Source organism: Aythya fuligula, chromosome 8, assembly GCF_009819795.1.
Source record: "Aythya fuligula isolate bAytFul2 chromosome 8, bAytFul2.pri, whole genome shotgun sequence".
NCBI lineage: Eukaryota > Metazoa > Chordata > Aves > Anseriformes > Anatidae > Aythya > Aythya fuligula.
In genome coordinates this window covers 20,795,127-20,814,408 of record NC_045566.1, presented here as the reverse complement: position 1 = coordinate 20,814,408, position 19,282 = coordinate 20,795,127, and the positions used below count along the sequence as shown (strand labels likewise).

General features: G+C 45.0%; 1 protein-coding gene across 1 annotated transcript in view; it reads left to right on the top strand.

Annotated features, from left to right (window-relative positions):
- The window catches only part of ABL2 (ABL proto-oncogene 2, non-receptor tyrosine kinase), a 45,903-nt gene that overhangs the window by 24,195 nt on the left and 2,426 nt on the right, over positions 1-19,282 (top strand). The window contains exons 2-11 of the mRNA XM_032192322.1: positions 6,342-6,512; positions 7,297-7,592; positions 8,240-8,512; positions 9,279-9,363; positions 11,107-11,284; positions 11,886-12,070; positions 12,353-12,505; positions 12,999-13,088; positions 14,245-14,418; positions 15,484-17,173. Coding sequence (XP_032048213.1) covers positions 6,342-6,512; positions 7,297-7,592; positions 8,240-8,512; positions 9,279-9,363; positions 11,107-11,284; positions 11,886-12,070; positions 12,353-12,505; positions 12,999-13,088; positions 14,245-14,418; positions 15,484-17,173 — 3,295 coding nt within the window. The remainder of the gene's footprint in view (positions 1-6,341; positions 6,513-7,296; positions 7,593-8,239; positions 8,513-9,278; positions 9,364-11,106; positions 11,285-11,885; positions 12,071-12,352; positions 12,506-12,998; positions 13,089-14,244; positions 14,419-15,483; positions 17,174-19,282) is intronic.

Here is a 19,282-nt window from a genome sequence, read left to right as displayed (position 1 = left end):
AAAAGATGTGGTATGTACAGGGGTCTTGGTGACCTTATATTAAAGTGTCCCTTTGTATTAAAATACATATATATATATGTACACACACACCCACACAGTATTGTTTTTGGTGTAAAATAATACATCAAATTGACACTGTATGTAATAATCAGCATTTACCCTATAACCCTTTCTATGTCTCTCTTCCTTCTATTGAAAAACCAGTCACTTTGGGCTGCTGCCAGCAGCCCCAGATCCTTTCCAGGGCTGTATTGCTCTTTGCACGTTCTTTTGTTTGATGAAGAAACATTGACAGTGGGTTCATAAATTCAAAATGGAGCAAGTTTTTTTTTTTTTTTTTTTTTTTTTTTTTTAGAAGCTGCTTGAAAAAGCAGCTACTTCAAAGTAGTGTAGTCAGCAAGATTTCCTTGTACTTAACTTTTCCCCCATTGCTGGAAAAAAAAATAGAGAAATACTTCAAAAGGGATGATTTAAGTGGTACAGGAAGGGTAACCACTCTCAGGAAACAGCTTTGAAGGGCACCACAGGGAATAGTCTGAAGAACTGTTCTGCTTGAAAGGTTGCTTCTTCCACTGAGGAAGCTGAGCGTACCAGGATGAAGAGCCTGGCTTGTCCACTGACAGCCAAGGGAATAGGAACAGGAAGCTTGTTGTGGTGGATGCAGATGTCAAGGTAACGGCCTACAGGGTAGAATAACTGTCTAGGAAATCAATTGTAGAAGAAATAGCGCTCGTCCAGAGGTTAGGAAGCAGCCTGAATTTACTCTGCCTGGGTGCACATGACAGGACCTTACAGACATCCAGGCACTGTGCAGGGACACCCTTGTCCTTCCCACGCCACTGGTGGCACCAGCTGATGGCCATTGGGAGCTCGTTAACAGGCCTGACAGTCACAGGGCACCAACACTCTGAGGTGGGCTAAAGGTAACATGTTCAATGCACTGGTTTGCAAGCTACACTTTTAATCTAACTCAGCTTTCCCCTAATCCTTCATTGTTCCAGAGATATCGGTTACTCATCTGATATATTTTAACTAACAAGCAAATTGGTTGTTACCTTGCTTAGTTATTACAGCTAATACTAATTGACATTTGCTGATGCCATTGCAGACCCACCTGGAAAGTTTGTTTGCTGCAAAGCTCATCTCCATTTTTCTCAGGCTATGCTGCCTTTCCCTACAAATTCTACCTATTCTTCGTGTATCAACAGATACACTAAGACTGCTTGAAATACCAGTGTGACTGAAGGCATCCAGAGCACATAAAAGAGAATAGAAAACAAACTGCAAGAGAAAAACAAATGGGGAAAAAGATAGCCTAGAGACTCCTAAGTAAACCTGAGTATTGGGTAGCATGCTGCAAGTTTCACCAAGCCTCATTTTGGAGGAGAAGGAGGAAAGGTCACCCAGTTGTCCGAACTTCTGGAAGACAATGGCATGTTCCTGTCCGAAGGTATTTCCTTAGGCTATGTTTTTCCACTTACATTAGGTGATGGTGGAGGCACAAGATTCTTGGTACAGGCCACACAGGGAGAAGTAACTCCTTGTCACCACAGCACATCTGTGGGTTTTTGTTTTTGTTTTTTTTTGGAATGCCTTTTTCTCATTCACAGCCTTGCACAACACAAACGCTTATAACAAACCCGGTTGCTCGTTTCTTACCTTTAGTCAAAGCTCTGTCCTCCTCACGTGCTGTGGCTGCCTTTCTCGCGTAGCAGTGGAGTTTGCAGATTTAGAGATGCTGGTGGGCTGCAACAGCCTCTCTCCCCTTCCCAGAGGCCAAACCACTTGCTTCCCCTTCCCTGCTCCCTTTTATACCCCTCTGCAGCCCACCAGCCTCCCAGGTGTGAGACTGCCATGGTGAGTGCTTATTCTTTAACCCTTCCCCCTCCACATGCTAGGAGGAACCTGGCCTGCTGCAAACCATACAAATGTAGCTAGAAAACCAAGTCTTTTAAAGAATTCATCAAAGAGAGCTTAGGTTTTTGAAAGGTAATTGATGGCATCCTTTCACAGAGCTGACCTGAACACTATTAAATCGTTAAATGTGCAGCTCAGCCTGGGCATACTGTACAGCTCTTGCTTTCGGTTTCTTTCTGAAATCCTAAAATATGTAACAGTTTACTCTTTCATTGCTCATACAGCTCCTAGATTTATATTTTCATTCATGTTGTTTCCTGTTGATTCATAAATAGTGGCATTTATGTGGAGTGGAAAAATGAATCAATCTGGGCGGTCCTTGTAATGGGTGATCTGTTTTGTAATTTGTGCAAAGGAACTTCTCCAAGGAAACGATTTATTTTATTCCAAACACTTTGTTGCCTAACTCTTAGCGGCACAATATTCTGTCTATAGCTCATCTCAAAAGCGTTTCAACTCGCAGCCCGGTCCCCACATCCTTTGTTTGTTCAGCGTTTCGTGGGAAGCTCCACCCTTACTTCCAGCTGGTAACCCAGTAACCCACAGCTCAATTTCCCTAGTTTTTCCTCACCCGCTCGGCAGCGCTTGCTTTTCCATTGGCCACCAGCGCTGCGAGCACCGATCGCCTGCACGTGGTGGCGTTTGTGCGGGCACTCCGGGACTTCTCGTGTCAGCCTTCTGCCTGCTGTGAGGCGCAGCATGATCGTGGGGACCGTCCTGTTCCAGTCTAGCAGCTATGGCAAAGAGAGCAAGCTGCTCTGCTGCCTTGGCGATGAAGCCTCTGAGCCCGGTGTGTCGAGTTTCACAGGTAGGACACGTAGGGATGTCACGCTGTGCCATCCCTTTCCTGCAGTACTCGGTGTGCTTAAAGGAGGACGTGGGGCCTTTCAAGTCTTTGTCTTGTAGTACAAGACTGGGTGCAGGCAGGACTGAGGTTGCCTGCTTTTATCCAGGTTTGAGGATTATTTGAAATACTCTGCTTTTATGAGCAGTTACAGAATCGGTATTTCAGAACAAAAAAAGACTACCAGCACCTGATGTGGTTCTGAAGTTGAAGATTTAGCATTTACTAGACTTGCCCTGCTCTTGAGCTGAAGAGATTGGTAACAGTAGCCTCCGTGGCAGAGGGTGGGAGACAAAACGCCTCTTACGTGTTGGCTGAATAGGAAAAGCGTTCGTGTCTGGAGAGAAGCAATTTGTATTGTGGGAATACAGAAAAGGAAGGAGGTGGGTGAAGCATAACATCCTTGCTTGATCATGCATTTCTTACTTTGCGCTAAATGATGATGTAAGTTTCCAATTGTCTAGGAAATGAAAGTGGTCACGTATGATTTATGGTTAGGCTTCCAAAGGAGCTGGTACAGAACAGGACTTCCCAGCTCATTTCCTCACCGGGTGTGAATAGAGCTCACAGACTGTTTGGTTTGAAGGGCATCATTTGTGATATGCTTCGCTTATCTTGGTTTCCTCATTGAGGTCTATGCGATTATCACATTTAACTCTTTCTTATCCTTGCATATTGGATGGTAGAGATTCCACGCTGTATGAGCAGCACAGGTTATTTCTTAATAGCAACCTGCAACAGGTACTCCTGTATCCCGGGAAATGCCCCTTCAGTTGATACTGGTTTACCTTACTGCTACTTAGGCAGCTGAGTCACTCTAAAAATGAGAGTTCGGGAAGTTAGTGAGACATCAACTCTTAAAAGCAGTTGATTTTTAGGTAATGTGATTTCTAGGTAAGCGCTGTAGCTAAGTGATTGAAGCTCCTCATCAAACATTAACTTCTGCAGGCTTTTTCTGTACATGACGTGGGTGTTGAGAACACGTACCAACCTCCCAGGCATTCCCAAGGAAGTGGTGGAAGTCCCACATCTGCTTTGAATCCCGGCTGGCAGTCCAGCACAGCACCACAAATGGTTTCATGTGGGCAGAGCTGCTCAGCGCTGAGCAGCAGGTGCCATTTCTGCCAGTTTTGCCTTGGCTGAAGCGCCTGGTGCTGGGCTGGCCGGGGGATTTGCTGCAGCAGCTTGGGAGCGGGGCTGACATGGCGCTTGCCACTGAGTACACGGCTAAATGCTTAGCTCTGTGCTTCTGTTTAGAGGAGGGTTGGATGTTCCTGAGCTGCTGTGGCTCAAAAAAGAAAAACTATACATTGGTTATGCAATAAAGCAAATGCATATATTTTTGGTTAAGGCCTTCGCCGTTTCAGCAGATGTATAATTGAAAGTAGGAAGTTATTCAAACACCATTAAGGTATTCTGGAGCTGAAAGGTCAGGATATTTTTTTTGGAAACACTGCCAGCTTTTGTGTTTGCTGCTTATGGCTGGCAGAGACGTAACTCAGCTCTTCTGGATAGCAGACTTGCTGAGTGACTTAGCTTAAGGCACCAAACCCCTCTCTTTTTCTAACACAAGTCATTGGAGGCATGTAAAGAATATCTTATTTAATTAACATGTGTTTGTACTCCCTAAAGAGAGCTGGATTTAGGAACCACTGTTCTTTTCTCTTGCCATTTCATCTGTTCCTGATGCTTAATAACTGCATATGCACACACCCAGCCCTAAAAAAAAAAAAAAAAAAAGGAACAGTAGGTTGGCAGCCACGCTGTGTGTAGGTAGCAGGGCAGGCACTGGTATTTTTTCTCTTCTCCATGAGAGCACCAGTCCTCCTAGACTCTTTGTCTGGTAGGTTAGTAAAACTAACTGCAGTTGATAGCTAGCAACAAGAAGCGTGTTTAAGTACTGCATCTGCAGAAACTGAAATCAAAGAAGGGATATTTTGGTAGCTTAGTCTCTGGTCACTTCTGTTCTTGGTAGGAGAACCTTGATAGGTGCTACTTTGGCAAGGCTGGGAGGCAAGAGTTCAGAAATTGCATGATGAGCGGGTTACGCCAGCAGTATAACCCCGAGTGATTACCAGAAATGCAGTCAAAAGCCACTTAGCGATGTGTTTAAGAACAAGCCAGAACAAACCTCAGCCATTTCCTTTCTCACGTACATATAATATAGCTTAAAAAAATTGAATGTGGACTCTGGGAAACACCCCTGACGTTATAGTTTTCCAGGCTTGAGCTCTGTCACGTGCACAGATTTGGCCTGTGTTTGTCTATTGCTTGGCTTAGGCCTCTTCCTGTTTTGTGTCTCACCGACTTCCCAGTTTTCCTCTCCTGCATTGCATTTGGGCTCTTTGTTCTCTTACAGTGCCTTACAGATTAGTTACCACTCACAAATGTAGATCTCATGAGAACGTGTGTGTGTAGGGGGTGTAGTTACATGCACATGTTCTTCTGTAGTGGTCTGCTTAAAAACATCCTGCGCCTGACTTCCCAGACCCACAGAAATGGGCCAAGCCTGTTTGTAATATGGTTTCAAACCCAAGTTCAACAAGAGGCTGTGGGGCAGGAACGTATGTCAGTTGTGCCTTCAGAGGAAATAGTTATTACTTCGTTACCCTTTCATGTTTTTGCCCCCTTGAGCACCCCACATGTACAAAACTACATCTTGGCTCTTCCTTGTGTCCTAACATTGAAATTGAATGGGCTACATGTTCCTGGAAAATCCCACTATGAATTAGAAAGCCAATGATGGTCTTGATGCTTTCTTTTTTTTTTTTTTTTTAACCACAGTACAACCAGTAAGTTTTGCTTTTTACTTTAGTTCTTTACAAAACCTTGTATATTTGGATTACTTTTCATCCTCACAGGAACTTTTTTTTTTTTTTTTTTTTACTTTTGTCTGTAAAACACGTTCAAGACTGATTCTTCTTCCCACTCCCTTCTTACTAACAAGTATGCATCCATTTTAATTTGAAACAGAAAAACAGAATTGCCTTGGAACACTGTTGCTAAATGCTTAGCATCATCCTCAGTACTTTCTGCCCTGTCTGCTTTCCACCTTCTTATTTGCATAGTCTTGAAATGTATCACAAATCACTGTCATTCCTACTCATACTGAATCAGTTACTATTGCATATTATGTGTCATAATTCAGTCTGCCTTACCTCTATTTCTAATGTTGCTTTCAAATCCAAGCCACAGAAACAACAAAGATGACAAACACGACATTTCTGTCTTGAAAAGGATTCCTTCACTACTTCACATCGAAAAAGCACTTTTAATTTCTCCTCCATTGTTCTGTCTGTGAATACCTAAAAGCTTTTAATTACATGTGTATGTAATTAAAATAATAGAATAAATATTTAGTATAAACATTTTGTATGCAGCTTGCTATTTACTATCTATGAAGTTAATCATCTTCTCTAGTCTCCTTTTAGCACTAACCTCTGATCTAAGACGTGCACGCGTTGTGCTCCCTTTCCATAAAGGGCTTATTGTGCAGTAGGAGCTTTGCTCTGCTGCACACTGGGTTTTGGTTTACTTACAGTTGCACACAAAGTAATTTCCTCTTTTGTCCTTTCTTCAGAGGCCCTGCACCGCCCCTATGGTTGCGATGTTGAACCCCAGGCACTGAACGAAGCCATCAGGTGGAGCTCCAAGGAGAACCTGCTTGGAGCCACTGAGAGCGATCCCAACCTCTTTGTTGCACTTTATGATTTTGTAGCAAGCGGTGACAACACGCTCAGTATCACCAAAGGTAAGGCTCGAATCACACGGCAGCTACTAGGCTGTAAACTTAGCAAGAGAAAATAGAAAGCAGAATTCCTCTTCTGTTGTTCCGTTTAACAGAACGAGTGCAGCTAGAGAAGGTTGCTCTCTAAACTGATGGATTAAAAGCACGCTCCTTCTCTCACTTGTGTTGGAGCGACACCTGCTGGGCAGTTCTAGTACAGATACAGCTTCGTATAATACCAATCTATCGCAGCTACATCCAGGCTCCCCAGATCACTAGTCACATGAGACACCTATTTTGGGAAAACCTTTACATTACTGGCAAAAATAGAATTCAGCACTTTCAGCTGGAGCAAAATCAAGAATTAAGAATGGCACAGAGATTTTCTGTTTCTGTTCAGTATGTATATAAGAATATGCCCTGCTGCACAACTGGTAAAAAAAAAAAAAAGCCATTTTTATATCTGTATTTATATAAATTATTTATTAAATGCCATTAAGATGGACACAAACCTCATCCCTCCAAAAAAAAAAACCACACAGCTTTCTAGTCCAGAAGCATGGACTGCGGGAAGGTTTTTGAGTTGATCACACTGTAGTACTAATTTAGGAACAGTGCATAAGGAGTTCTGTCTGAAACTTTACATTACAAACCCTTTATATATAGCAATTTAGTTACAAAATCATTGCTGCAGACTTTTATTTGTTAGCTACAAACCCAGGCTTAGAGAGACATTCCCTGTCAGCCCACTCGATGAGACCCAATAGATTGTATCGTGCTTACTCTGCTTTTTTCCTTCTGCTCATAGGTGAGAAGTTGCGAGTCCTGGGTTACAACCAGAACGGTGAATGGAGCGAGGTACGTTCGAAGAATGGGCAGGGCTGGGTACCAAGCAACTACATCACACCAGTGAACAGCCTGGAAAAACATTCATGGTACCATGGGCCGGTGTCACGCAGTGCAGCAGAGTATCTGCTGAGCAGTCTCATCAACGGCAGCTTCCTGGTTCGTGAAAGCGAGAGCAGCCCCGGGCAGCTATCCATCTCGCTCAGGTACGAGGGACGCGTTTACCACTACAGGATCAATACCACCTCAGATGGAAAGGTAAGGATTTCTGGACAATGCTGTGCAGAAAGGAAATAAAAATATTAAGAGGTGGTGCAGAATCGCAAGTTGCAGGCTGTTAGTTAAAGAAGGAGTGTGTGTGAGGAAGGCCTGCTGGCTTATTAGTATAAAAAAAGAACCTTCTATGCCAAGAGGTTGGTTGTAACACCCAATACCACTTTGGAAGGACTGCAAACTGCACTTTTCTGGCTGAAATAGCAGCTGGGGAGCAAAGCAGTTGTGTTTTTGTTTTGATGTGGTGATACCTTTCTACTGGTCTTCTTAGAACAAGCAGAGTTTTGGCGAGTCAGCAGTTTTAACCCTGATCAAATGGCAGTATTTTGTGCTGAGAGATGTAGAAACTGGACTCAGGTGTGGCTACAAGAATTCTGGTTTCTAGTCCTGTAAAACACAAAGCAGGAGTCAGCAGTGCTCTAGCCGCCCTTATATTTTGTTTCCTTCTGCAAGTAAAAGTCCTGCGGAGGGCGATTCATTTTCCCAAACAAACTGAGAACAAGTATTCTAAAATCTGGCTCTATTACTTTGTTTTTAACCTGTGAGAATGTCTTTACTGTACCTGTTTTCCAGTGTTACTGGAAGTTCTCAGCTGTCTTCAACTAAATAGATTCCTGGACCTTTCTCAACAGGTTTATGTGACAGCAGAGAGCCGTTTCAGCACACTAGCCGAGCTAGTGCACCATCACTCAACAGTAGCTGATGGCCTGGTGACAACTTTGCATTACCCAGCACCTAAGTGCAATAAGCCCACTGTCTATGGAGTGTCCCCCATCCACGACAAGTGGGAGATGGAGCGGACTGACATCACCATGAAGCACAAACTTGGGGGTGGGCAGTATGGCGAGGTGTACGTTGGTGTCTGGAAGAGATACAATCTCACGGTTGCTGTGAAGACATTAAAGGTGAGTTTTCAGATTGTTGTGCACTGTTCATTTAGTAACCTCTTATGATAAGGAAGTTGGTCGCATTCTCAATTATACCACCTAATGATACAAATATATGAAAATGGAGTGTACTGGTCTGCATAAATTCCATACTTGAGGGTTGCTCAAGCTAAGTTAGCTTGTCAAACTTGCAGCAATGCATGTGGCTTAAAAGCAATTTGGAATTTGGTCCAGCAAGTGCCTGCAGGAACTGCATGGCCAAGTCAGATCTGTAGAAATGGTTACCCACATGTCCACTTCCCTTCCCTCAGAAGAGCTGTGGAAGCTGGTGGTGGAAGTATGTTGTACCTCTCCCTTACTTCTGGAAAAAATCAGCATCTCCATTTATATTAATTTTCAAAGTCTTCTGTTTGTTTGAACATCACCATTGTTGAATGTTAACCTTCTAGGTACCCCCTAAGTAAGGGAGATTGCAAGCTTAATTTTTATAGCTAGACAGGTAAACTAAGTCAGTGACTCCTAGAGTCATCCCCTTATTAGCCACAGCTGCTTTGGTAGGCCAGTGGCTACCTGCTAGGTAGAGTCTAACACTTTCTGGGTACTGCAGATTTCTCATTTGACCATGCTGCAGGCTAGCTTTTCAGGGTTGTTAAAGACCCTTTTTTGCTTTTGTAAAAGGCAAAACAGCAGAACAGAGATAAGAATTATTTATATTCAGCTAAAATATGTAGTGTTAAGCACACCTTGGTCATGAAGATTAATCTTCCCTTTTCTATTCGTCTAGGAAGATACCATGGAGGTGGAAGAGTTCTTGAAAGAAGCTGCTGTGATGAAGGAAATCAAGCACCCAAATCTAGTGCAGTTATTAGGTTAGTGAAATACCTTGGTCTTTATATTCTTACTCAGGCTTCTGCCAAAATGAAATTCCTCTCCTTTAAAAGGAGTGGCAGACTTTATGTATTTATATAACTTTTTGAATGAAGTCAGGGTTATGAGGTGATATTTTTATAGCTTACTCCTTTGTGTAGTATTGAGACACTAATTTTAAATAAATCATCAAATATGGTCACTTACATTAGTAAGCAACTTTGCTGCTGATGCATGACTGTGCATTATATAAAGTTTGCAGTATCAGTCTCCTGTAAGATTGTACCCTTGCCTTTAGCCATTCTCCAGGATTCAGAAATCAGTGAAATTAGATTTTTTTTCTACTTAGTTAACTAAGATTTATAAAATTATTTTCCATTAGTTATTTTTCTGATAGAAAGAAAAAGAAAACCCAAAGTTAAAAAAAAATACAATAGAAATACAACAAATACTCTTCTTTGTAATTCTCAACTCAGAGACATTTATAGAAAAAGCTGCAGTGAGTAGAAGCAATCAATCTGTAACTGAGCAGAAGACAGCCAGATCACTACTGCTGCAAGGGACCATCGTGTTACCACCAAATAAGTACATGAGATCAAGGCAGTGGAGACGCAAGTCAGATCAAACAGCACATGAGTGGAAGAAAGCTGCAGGCTTTTCAGTTTGGCTGTGCCCTGTTTATCTCACTGGCACGTGCATGATACGATGATCACTAATACATAGTCTGCATAGCTGTTAATTCTACGTGTACAAAGATTATTAAGGGGACACATTAAACCGTCACTAGTGTTTGGTTCCGTCTGGACTTTTGCTGCTTTCAGGAGCAAAGCTGTCAAGCCAAGCCTAGGATAAAAGGAGAAATGTGAAGAATGTGAAGGATTTTAATAATGTCACCTATTCTATGTCCATTTAAAAAAAAAAAAAAAAAAAAAGGACACCACAGATGAAGCGTCTGCCTAGCCCTGTCTGGTTCCAGCAGTAGACACGAAAAAGATTGCTCATCAGAGATGCATTTTTGCTCTTTCTGATACGCAGTGTAGTCATGTTTTACTACTGAATGTGGATAACAGTATCAGCAGGAATCCAGCAGTGCTGCAGTGGGAGTTCACAGATTTGACATGAGTATCCTGTTGCCCTCCTCCTCCACTAATACATACTTTGTACATGATTGCAATGACTGTAGCAAGGAGTCATCTGAGGAATGTGTGAGAATGCTGCTTCAGGAGCAGGTCCCACCGTGCTGATGGCTTACCCAGCTAGCACACATGGGAGTGCTTCACATTCCTCTGTAGTGACATTTCAGTCTGGAAAGCTGGCCAGTTGACAGGTACCCACTTCCACTTGGCCACTCTTTAGCTTTAAGAAAGAGGAGGGGGGAAGAAAAGCAAATCATAGGTCTTCAAAATAACTCCTATTTCATTCTGTAACTCTCCAAACAACAGTGTGTGGTAATATTCTATATATATATATATGGTATACGTCCTTTATGTACAGTATATAGGAGTAGTGGTGCTTTAACGGGCATGTTTCTCACTATCCAGAAAGTAGATAGCCAGATAAGTAGAAAGAAGCACTGAATTTTAAGTTGGGCTGCATCAATCCAAGTCTTGTAGATGAAAGTCTTTGATTTCCAGAGAAACAATCCTTGGTCCAAAATGCAACGAATGGATATAACATCAGGACCACCGCTAAGGTAGGGAAGCAATGGCAGCTTCATTCACATGCCCCTTTCTCCTCACTGCCAGGTGTGTGTACCCTGGAGCCACCCTTTTACATTGTGACAGAATACATGCCATATGGGAACCTACTAGACTATTTACGGGAATGCAACCGGGAGGAAGTGAGTGCTGTTGTGTTACTCTATATGGCCACTCAGATCTCCTCTGCTATGGAGTACCTGGAGAAGAAGAACTTCATTCACAGGTGGGTGAAATCACATTAAGCTGGTACCAACTCAGATTGTAATGGTGGACAGGCCACCACCGTGAGGGCCTGGGAATTCTTGCTTTTGGGGAGATTTTTTGCAGAGTTATGTTTTACAGTAGGTCATGCGTTGGCTGTTTTGGTTTTAATGTTGTCTTGAGGTATCTCCTCCCCATGGCTTTCAATCTTGTGCGCATGTGCCTGATGGCTGTGAAAGTTGGTGGTGTCCTGTTCCAATAACCCCGCTCTGGGCAAGACCCTGCCAACCTATCCAGTTGGATGAAGCAGTGCCATGAAGCTGGTACCAGTGTGATGAGCTGCTGCTCTCATCCTAATCTTCAGAAACATAAACCTCTCATTGTAGCAGCTATCGTTACTGGTAATTTACTGGAAAGAGCCCTAATCCCAGCTTCCAGCTCCTAGGAATACATGCGCTCAGTGCCTGACACTGTTTAGAACAGAGCTCACATTGTCTTTACCTGCTGTGTAAAGGGAGTGCTTCCTCCTGCAGGAGCAGGGAGCAGGCTGTGCTAGTACAGGACTGTATTCAAAAGCCCTGCTCTTGTTCCAGTAAAGGAGTGTGCTTCTTTTCTTTATACAGGGACTTGGCAGCACGGAACTGCTTAGTTGGAGAAAATCATGTGGTGAAGGTGGCCGACTTTGGCTTAAGTCGACTTATGACTGGAGATACATATACAGCTCATGCTGGAGCCAAGTTCCCAATCAAGTGGACTGCTCCCGAGAGCTTGGCCTATAACACCTTCTCAATCAAATCAGATGTGTGGGGTAAGAAAACTCAACTTCAATGTTTCTTTTTTTTTTTTTCTTTGCTAGCCTAAAGAGTAAATTGTATTCTGGCCTGGGCAAAAACACATGGGGAGGCGCACGCCAGGCCACAGCTTCACAAATCAATAGGGTTTTTAGTGTGTGCTGTCTTCACCTAGGCTGACCTGAAGCATCTGCATCAAAGAGATTCTGCCTCAAACTGCAGTAAAGGCCAAAATATAACAAGCAACATAGGAGGTGGGCAGTCTTATGACCAGGAATTTTGTTTTCCTCCTTTTGCAGCCTTTGGGGTGCTGTTATGGGAAATTGCTACCTATGGGATGTCACCGTACCCAGGCATTGACCTCTCTCAGGTGTATGATCTGCTGGAAAAGGGCTATCGGATGGAACAACCGGAGGGGTGCCCTCCAAAGGTTTACGAATTGATGAGGGCATGTGAGTATCTTCTTCCAGTTTGGGGAACAAAGCCTGGGAGGGATGGGTGAAATCTGTGGTTAACTCTAAATCCTTGCTTATGTGCCGTTTTGTTAGCTAACATGGGAAAGTCCCTGTCACCTGACACGTACCTGGTCACTGATGTAAAATGAGTCTGGTCTCTAAGGAACAAGAACTCTCAAAAACTGTCATCTTTGATTACAGCTGGATAGCATTTTGTGGCAAATTGTACTGTCCTTTTGTGAGCAGGACTCTTACAATGGAATCCCCAAAAAAGAAAGAAATTGAGTTCTCCGCAAACATAACAGCTCTGCAGGAGACAAGGAGTTGACATGGTTGCACAAAATACATCCTCCAAGTGTGTTGCTTAGTATTTGCCACAAAAAGCTCTCTGATGCTGCATAACAAATGTAAACTGTATTAATAAAAGAATAAAAAATCATCTCCTACCTGCTGCAGGCACTGAGCCTTAATCTGCGCTCTCCCACTGCAGGTTGGAAGTGGAACCCGCCTGACCGACCTTCCTTTGCTGAGACCCACCAGGCCTTTGAAACCATGTTCCACGACTCGAGCATCTCGGAGGGTGAGAGCCCCTGTTGCTTGGTTTCTGAAACAGGAGAAGAGTTTAAGCCCCTGGAGCACTCTTACACACAGCCTCTTAATGCTCATCTCCTAGCTCTGGAGGCTGCAGTGAGGCTTCATCCCTTACTTCCTTTGTTATCCATAAGTCTGTCAATACATGCTCTTACATTCTGCACAAATACTGAATAACATTTAGACACTTAATACAGAGATGGCATATTAATTAATCTGAGCAGCCAGATAACACAGTTCATTTAAGGAATATTGTCTCTTCTATTAGAGGAAGCCTCTTGTTTCCCAGACTAGAGAGAGAGGAATAGTGAGCGAGAGAAAAAGGTGCATGCATATCACAGTCTATTTTTGACTGCAGAATTTAGGTCATGCAGTAGCATTCTACCAGCTTTCATTTAAAAAAAAAAAAATAAAAAAATCTGCCTTAACCTCTGCATTTTCTACCTAGCTACTTTTAGCAGTGAATCTGCAATGAAACTTTCAAATCTAGTCAACTAGGAGATAAATATAAGTGAGAAGTGTGATAGTAAGCAGCAGACAAGCACAACTGTCTGAACAGCTCAAATTTGAAATGAAATATGAAGCCCATTCATCCATCCACTGCCTTGCTACCAAAAAACACAAGGGGAAATTCTACCAGGGAGGATCTATAATAGGCACATCAAGTGGCCTACACAAATGTTAACCTGGGGGTGGCCAGGAGGTTTTTTTTTTTTTTGTTTGTTTGTTTGTTTTTAATCACATACCTTGTGTTAATGTTGGGAAGGAAACATGCAGTCTTCACTTCAACCTGGACTCAACCTGGAGGGGATCAACACCAGGCACCTTAATTAGAAACAGAAGTAAATGTATCCAGCATGACCTTTAGCTCCTGGGCCACCTTAGCCCAGCATACAGCTCGTACAGATCCTACCACCATTTCTGGCTGAATTTATAAAGATGGGAGTTTGAAGTCATTATGTAAAACATCACTTACCCTAAACACCTCTGGACTGGAATAAAAAACTAAGTTTATAAACTGCTTCTTCTCTCAGCCACGTATCTCTTCGTGCTGCTCTGGGTCTGCAGTAAAGACCCGTATTTGCTTTTCCTCCTCTTCTGCTGGTCTTTGTTCCAACGATTCTGCTTGCTTTTTCCCCTTGCAGAGGTAGCAGAAGAGCTCGGAAGAACGGCCTCCTCCTCCTCCATAGTTCCTTACTTGCCCCGGTTGCCCATGCTTCCCTCCAAGACTAGAACACTGAAGAAACAGGCAGAGAACAAGGAGAACATTGAAGGAACACAAGATACTCTGGAGCATTCGGCTTCCAGCTCAGCACCAGGTATGAGCACAAGGACGGTTGCACTGAGGCCATGTGGGTAGACTTGCTCCTGTTGTGAAATACCAAACAGGAGAGAACAGAACATCCACCAGCTGGAGATCTGCAACCCAGTATCCCGGCTTGTAAAATTTCATGTTCCAGTCAAGATATGATCAAGTGCTTTGGCTTTTTTCAGTTTGTAGCAGGATTTACTGTGGTACTGTGGCAGGAGAGGCAGGGCTGGACACCCCATGGCTGCATTCACTCTTCCTGGATTAGAGAGGTGGAGAGGTCAGAATGATGGAAGATTTGCTGAGAGACAAGATGACTCGTGGGAAATCAGCATGGCTTTGTTCTTTGGTAGCACAGAGTGGGAGCTCTTGTCACAGTACAGCTGTCACTTCTCATTCTAGAGAAGGCAGAGACTACTCTTGAGAGCTAAGATGAGCCCACATCTGTACAGGCACAATTCAGACTTCTCTGTTCTGCTCTCAGGTTGTGGAGCAAAGAACCAAAATCTGGAACCAACATATTGCAGGCTGGTGCCTTGAGCAGCTGTGTCATTAGGGCTGTTTGCCAGCCCACTCCTTTGCAAGCAAATAGAAAATGCTGCAGCTTTTTCAGTGGTTTTCTGGTAAAGCCAATTGTATTCTTTTCTTTTAAGTTTGGTTTTGCTGTATTTTTAAGATGACAGCTTCTAAAGTAAACTTGACAATGCAACAAGAGATTGTATTTTATACTTGCTTTATACTTACTGTCTTTTATACTTACTTTATATTTGGGAAGGAGAAAAAACTACAGGAAATGGGTAAGAAACTGGGGAGAAAGAGCCAATTCACTTTCTCTTAACGTCTCTCCTAAGTAGTCTCCCCAGTGTAGACAACAGACAAGTCATGCAAGCAGAATGGAATGAATAAAATCAAAAGCAGATCAGCCTTGTACAAAAATAAAAGTGCTAACTTCCTCTTGCAGTCTGTCTCTGCAGATCCCAGGCAACTGTCTGCCAGGCCTTTACAGCCCACTGCAGGACAGGGGGGTGGAAATGGAAATAGATTTTGAAGAGTCACGCTTGTTTCTTCTGTCTAGGTTTTATCAGAAGCACACAGCCGACAAGTGGGTCTCCCGCACTGCCTCGCAAGCAGAGGGACAAGTCACCCAGCAGCCTGCTGGAGGATGCCAAAGAGACCACTTTCACCAGGGACAGAAAAGGCGGCTTCTTCAGCTCCTTCATGAAGAAGAGGAATGCTCCCACACCTCCCAAGCGCAGCAGTTCCTTCCGGGAGATGGAGAATCAGCCCCACAAGAAGTACGAGCTAACGGGTAACTTCTCATCTGTTGCTTCCTTGCAGCACGTGGATGGGTTCGCTTTTGCTCCCACGCAGCAGGACGCGAGCGTGGCACCACCCAAGTGCTACGGTGGGAGCTTTGCGCAGAGGACCTTCTACAACGACGATGGCACTGGTACCAGCAGTGGTGGGGGCATAAGCACTGGTGGTGGGTGGTCAGGCATCACAGGTTTCTTTACACCACGGTTGATTAAAAAGACACTGGGTTTACGACCAGGAAAACCTACCGGCAGTGAAGAAACTTCAAAGCCTTTTCCAAGGTCAAACTCCACATCTTCCATGTCCTCAGGGCTTCCAGAGCAGGATAGGATGGCAATGACCCTTCCCAGAAATTCCCAGAGGTCAAAAATTCAGCTGGAACGGACAGTGTCCACCTCCTCTCAGCCTGATGAGAGCATGGGGAGGGCCACCGACCTGCTTCCCAAAAAGCTGGAAGAAGGCCCTGCTTTGACCAGAGAAAGACCAAAAGCAAAACTCTTGCCACGGGGTGCCACAGCTCTCCCTTTCCGAACCCCCTCAGGTTTGGAAGAAAAGGAGAGCCCAGGGCTAGCAGCAGCTCCTAAGAGCAAAGAAAAAAACAGTGGCCCAAGGCAAGGGGCCCTTGAAGATGGCGAGAGACCGGGGTGGTCCTCTCCAGTCAAGGCTGCAGCAATACTTCCAACCACTCATAACCACAAAGTGCCAGTCCTAATCTCACCCACTCTAAAACACACTCCAGCAGACGTGCAGCTCATTGGCACAGACTCTCAGGGTAATAAATTTAAGCTCTTATCTGAGCATCAGGTCACTTCTTCCGGCGACAGGGACCGGCCCAGACGGGTAAAACCAAAGTGTGCTCCACCTCCACCACCGGTGATGAGGCTCCTCCAACAGCCAGCTGCTTGCGCAGATGCAGCAGAAGAGCTGAGCAACGGGGCGGGAGCGCAGCACGGACTGGAATCGAGCGAAGGGAGTAAGAAGGCAGCAGCAGCAGCACCTGTTGGTGGAAAAGCCGGGAGGCCTGTGATGCCTCCACCTCAAGTGCCTCTGTCATCGTCTTCCACCTCCCCAGTGAAAATGGCCAACGGCACGGCTGGCACAAAAGTAGCGCTAAGAAAGACCAAACAGGCGGCCGAGAAAATCCCAGCAGACAAAATCAGCAAGGAAGCGCTGCTGGAGTGCGCAGACCTCCTCTCGAGTGCCATCGCTGAGCCAACACCAAACAGCCAGCTGGTGGACACAGGGCATCAGCTGTTGGATTACTGCTCAGGCTACGTGGACTGCATCCCACATACACGCAACAAATTTGCCTTCCGGGAAGCCGTGAGCAAACTGGAACTCAGCCTGCAGGAACTGCAGGTGTCCTCAACAGCTGCTAGTGTCCCTGGGGCAAACCCCGTCCTTAATAACTTATTGTCGTGTGTCCAAGAAATCAGCGATGTGGTGCAAAGGTAGCTACTGTCAGTCTGGGTAAGAGACGTACACATGGGGAGGGGGGGAGTTTTTTCTGTACTGATGCTTTCAAAAGGAAAGACTGATACTTGAGTATGTGAAGTACCTCAGATCACTGAGTTCTCCTCACGTTTACAGGTTCATCTCAGAAAATGGGGATGGAGAGGGTAGATTAAAGCTGTAAGGGGCAGAACAGCAGGTGTTTGTCCCTAGCTAGTCAGTCTGGTCTGCTTGGTGTGGCGAGGAAAGGAGGATCCTTGCTCCTCCTGTTGAGAGGCAGGAGAACCGATGGCAGGTTCTGCCTGGGAAGGACGGTTTGGGGCTGGTGGCTGGAGTACTGCAGTGGCTGCAGGATCTGCCCAGTCCACACTACTGCGTGCTGTGGCCCCTGACACCATGCAGAAAGGCGCAGGGGTGCTGGTGGTGCCAGGGGCTGAGCAGCTCTGCAGGAGGGTGCGTGTGGCTGGGGCAAGGTCTGATGCACTGACAGTATTCAGAGCTGCTGCAGGTGGATGCACTAGCCCCAGTGGCGTACTGCCACAGTGCTGTTTGCTGCTGTAATGAGAACTGCAAAATTAGTTAATATATGAACCTATCCCTTTTCCTTCCTGTCCACCTCATCCACCACGTGTGTGTCTTTGTTGTAGCTGAACGTCAGGAGTGCTGGGCAGACTTACCACTGGAGTTACCCCCGCCCCACCTTCACTCAGTTGATTCCTATTTCTAGTGGTCTATAGCATGGGTGCCGCTTGATAGTTGTGTGTGAGTAGTTTGGGGCTCTTGCACAACTTGCCAGTGTTGTTATTGGGACAGGGTAGGTTGTTTGTTTTTTTTTAAGCTTTAAATTGTTTTTAACTCATTACCAGGTTGACGCCCCAGTTTAGTTTCAGCGCCTTGAGGCCCTGTGGTAGGTGAGGCAACGCTTCTGCCCCAGCAGCCCCTGGCTGGTCTCTGCTCTCCTCCAGCAGCCAGTGCTGTGCAGCCAGAGGCAGGAGCAGCGGGTCTGCCTGCCACCCACCCTGCACCTCCCGCCGTAGCACAGCCACCTCACCCAGATTTCTGGGGTTGGTGCTTCCTGTTGCTTACCAGGCCTGCAGGCTTCCACCTTCCCTTGGTATGGAGGTGACTCTGTATGCCAACATGTGAGTCACGGCCATCTTTTAAAATTGGTTTATGTATTTTAAAGACTGGACCAGAATCTCATGCTGTGGAGCAGGAACACGCACATAAACTGTGCACTCTGCCTGAAACGTGACAGAAGGTGTTACCGCTCCACTGGGGTATGGTCCCTGCTGTTTGATGCCTACTGACAATCCCAGAATGAAAGCAATCGTGTGGTTGGTTGGCTTCCCTGCTCCTAGTGCTGGCTGTGGACTGCTGGGGGCCTCAGAAAGCTGGCTGTGTGCACACAGCTCCCTGAGATGGAAGTGTACTGGCAAGTAGGAGGACCTCAACTAGTTGTTGGTTTGAGAGGACGCAAACAGGCCTGATACCTGTCTCCAGTACCCGTTACCCTGCATGCTGCTGCTCACTTCACACTATTTGTGATGATAGAGGATCTGGCTTGCTTTGCACCTTAATTTTTTTTTTTTTTTGCTAAAATGCTTTTTTTTAAAACTTGTTTTTAAAGTGTGACTGTGCTGCTTTTAGTTTGAGCATTTAGAATTGAGCTGGGGCCCAGGTGTGACCATAGACAGTTGGCACTCCAGTTCTGTCTAGAAGCAATGCCCTGCTGGTGCTCGGAAGTAGGCTGAGCCGTCTCAGCCCACATCCCTGTTTGTTTTCCGTGGAGCACGGTGAGACAGTGGCCTGAAAAGTCTTTAGAAAGGTGCTGGTGTCTGAGAATCCTCACTCTATTACTGGTCTGTGGTAAACAAAGGTGTGTGGCACGACGCATGAATGCACACCAGTGGAGCAGAATGCGAGGTAAAATGGACTGTGTGAGCTTCACTGTCGGAGTGAGTGAAATGGTGAGGGGAAAAAAAACACAACACAAACCAAAACCCTCCATCCTAAGTGACAGGCATTAAAGTGAAGCAGTTGTTCCTACGGGTCAGTGAGCTGGTACCCAAGTGACAACAAAGGAAAGTCAGGCTGACTAACCCACA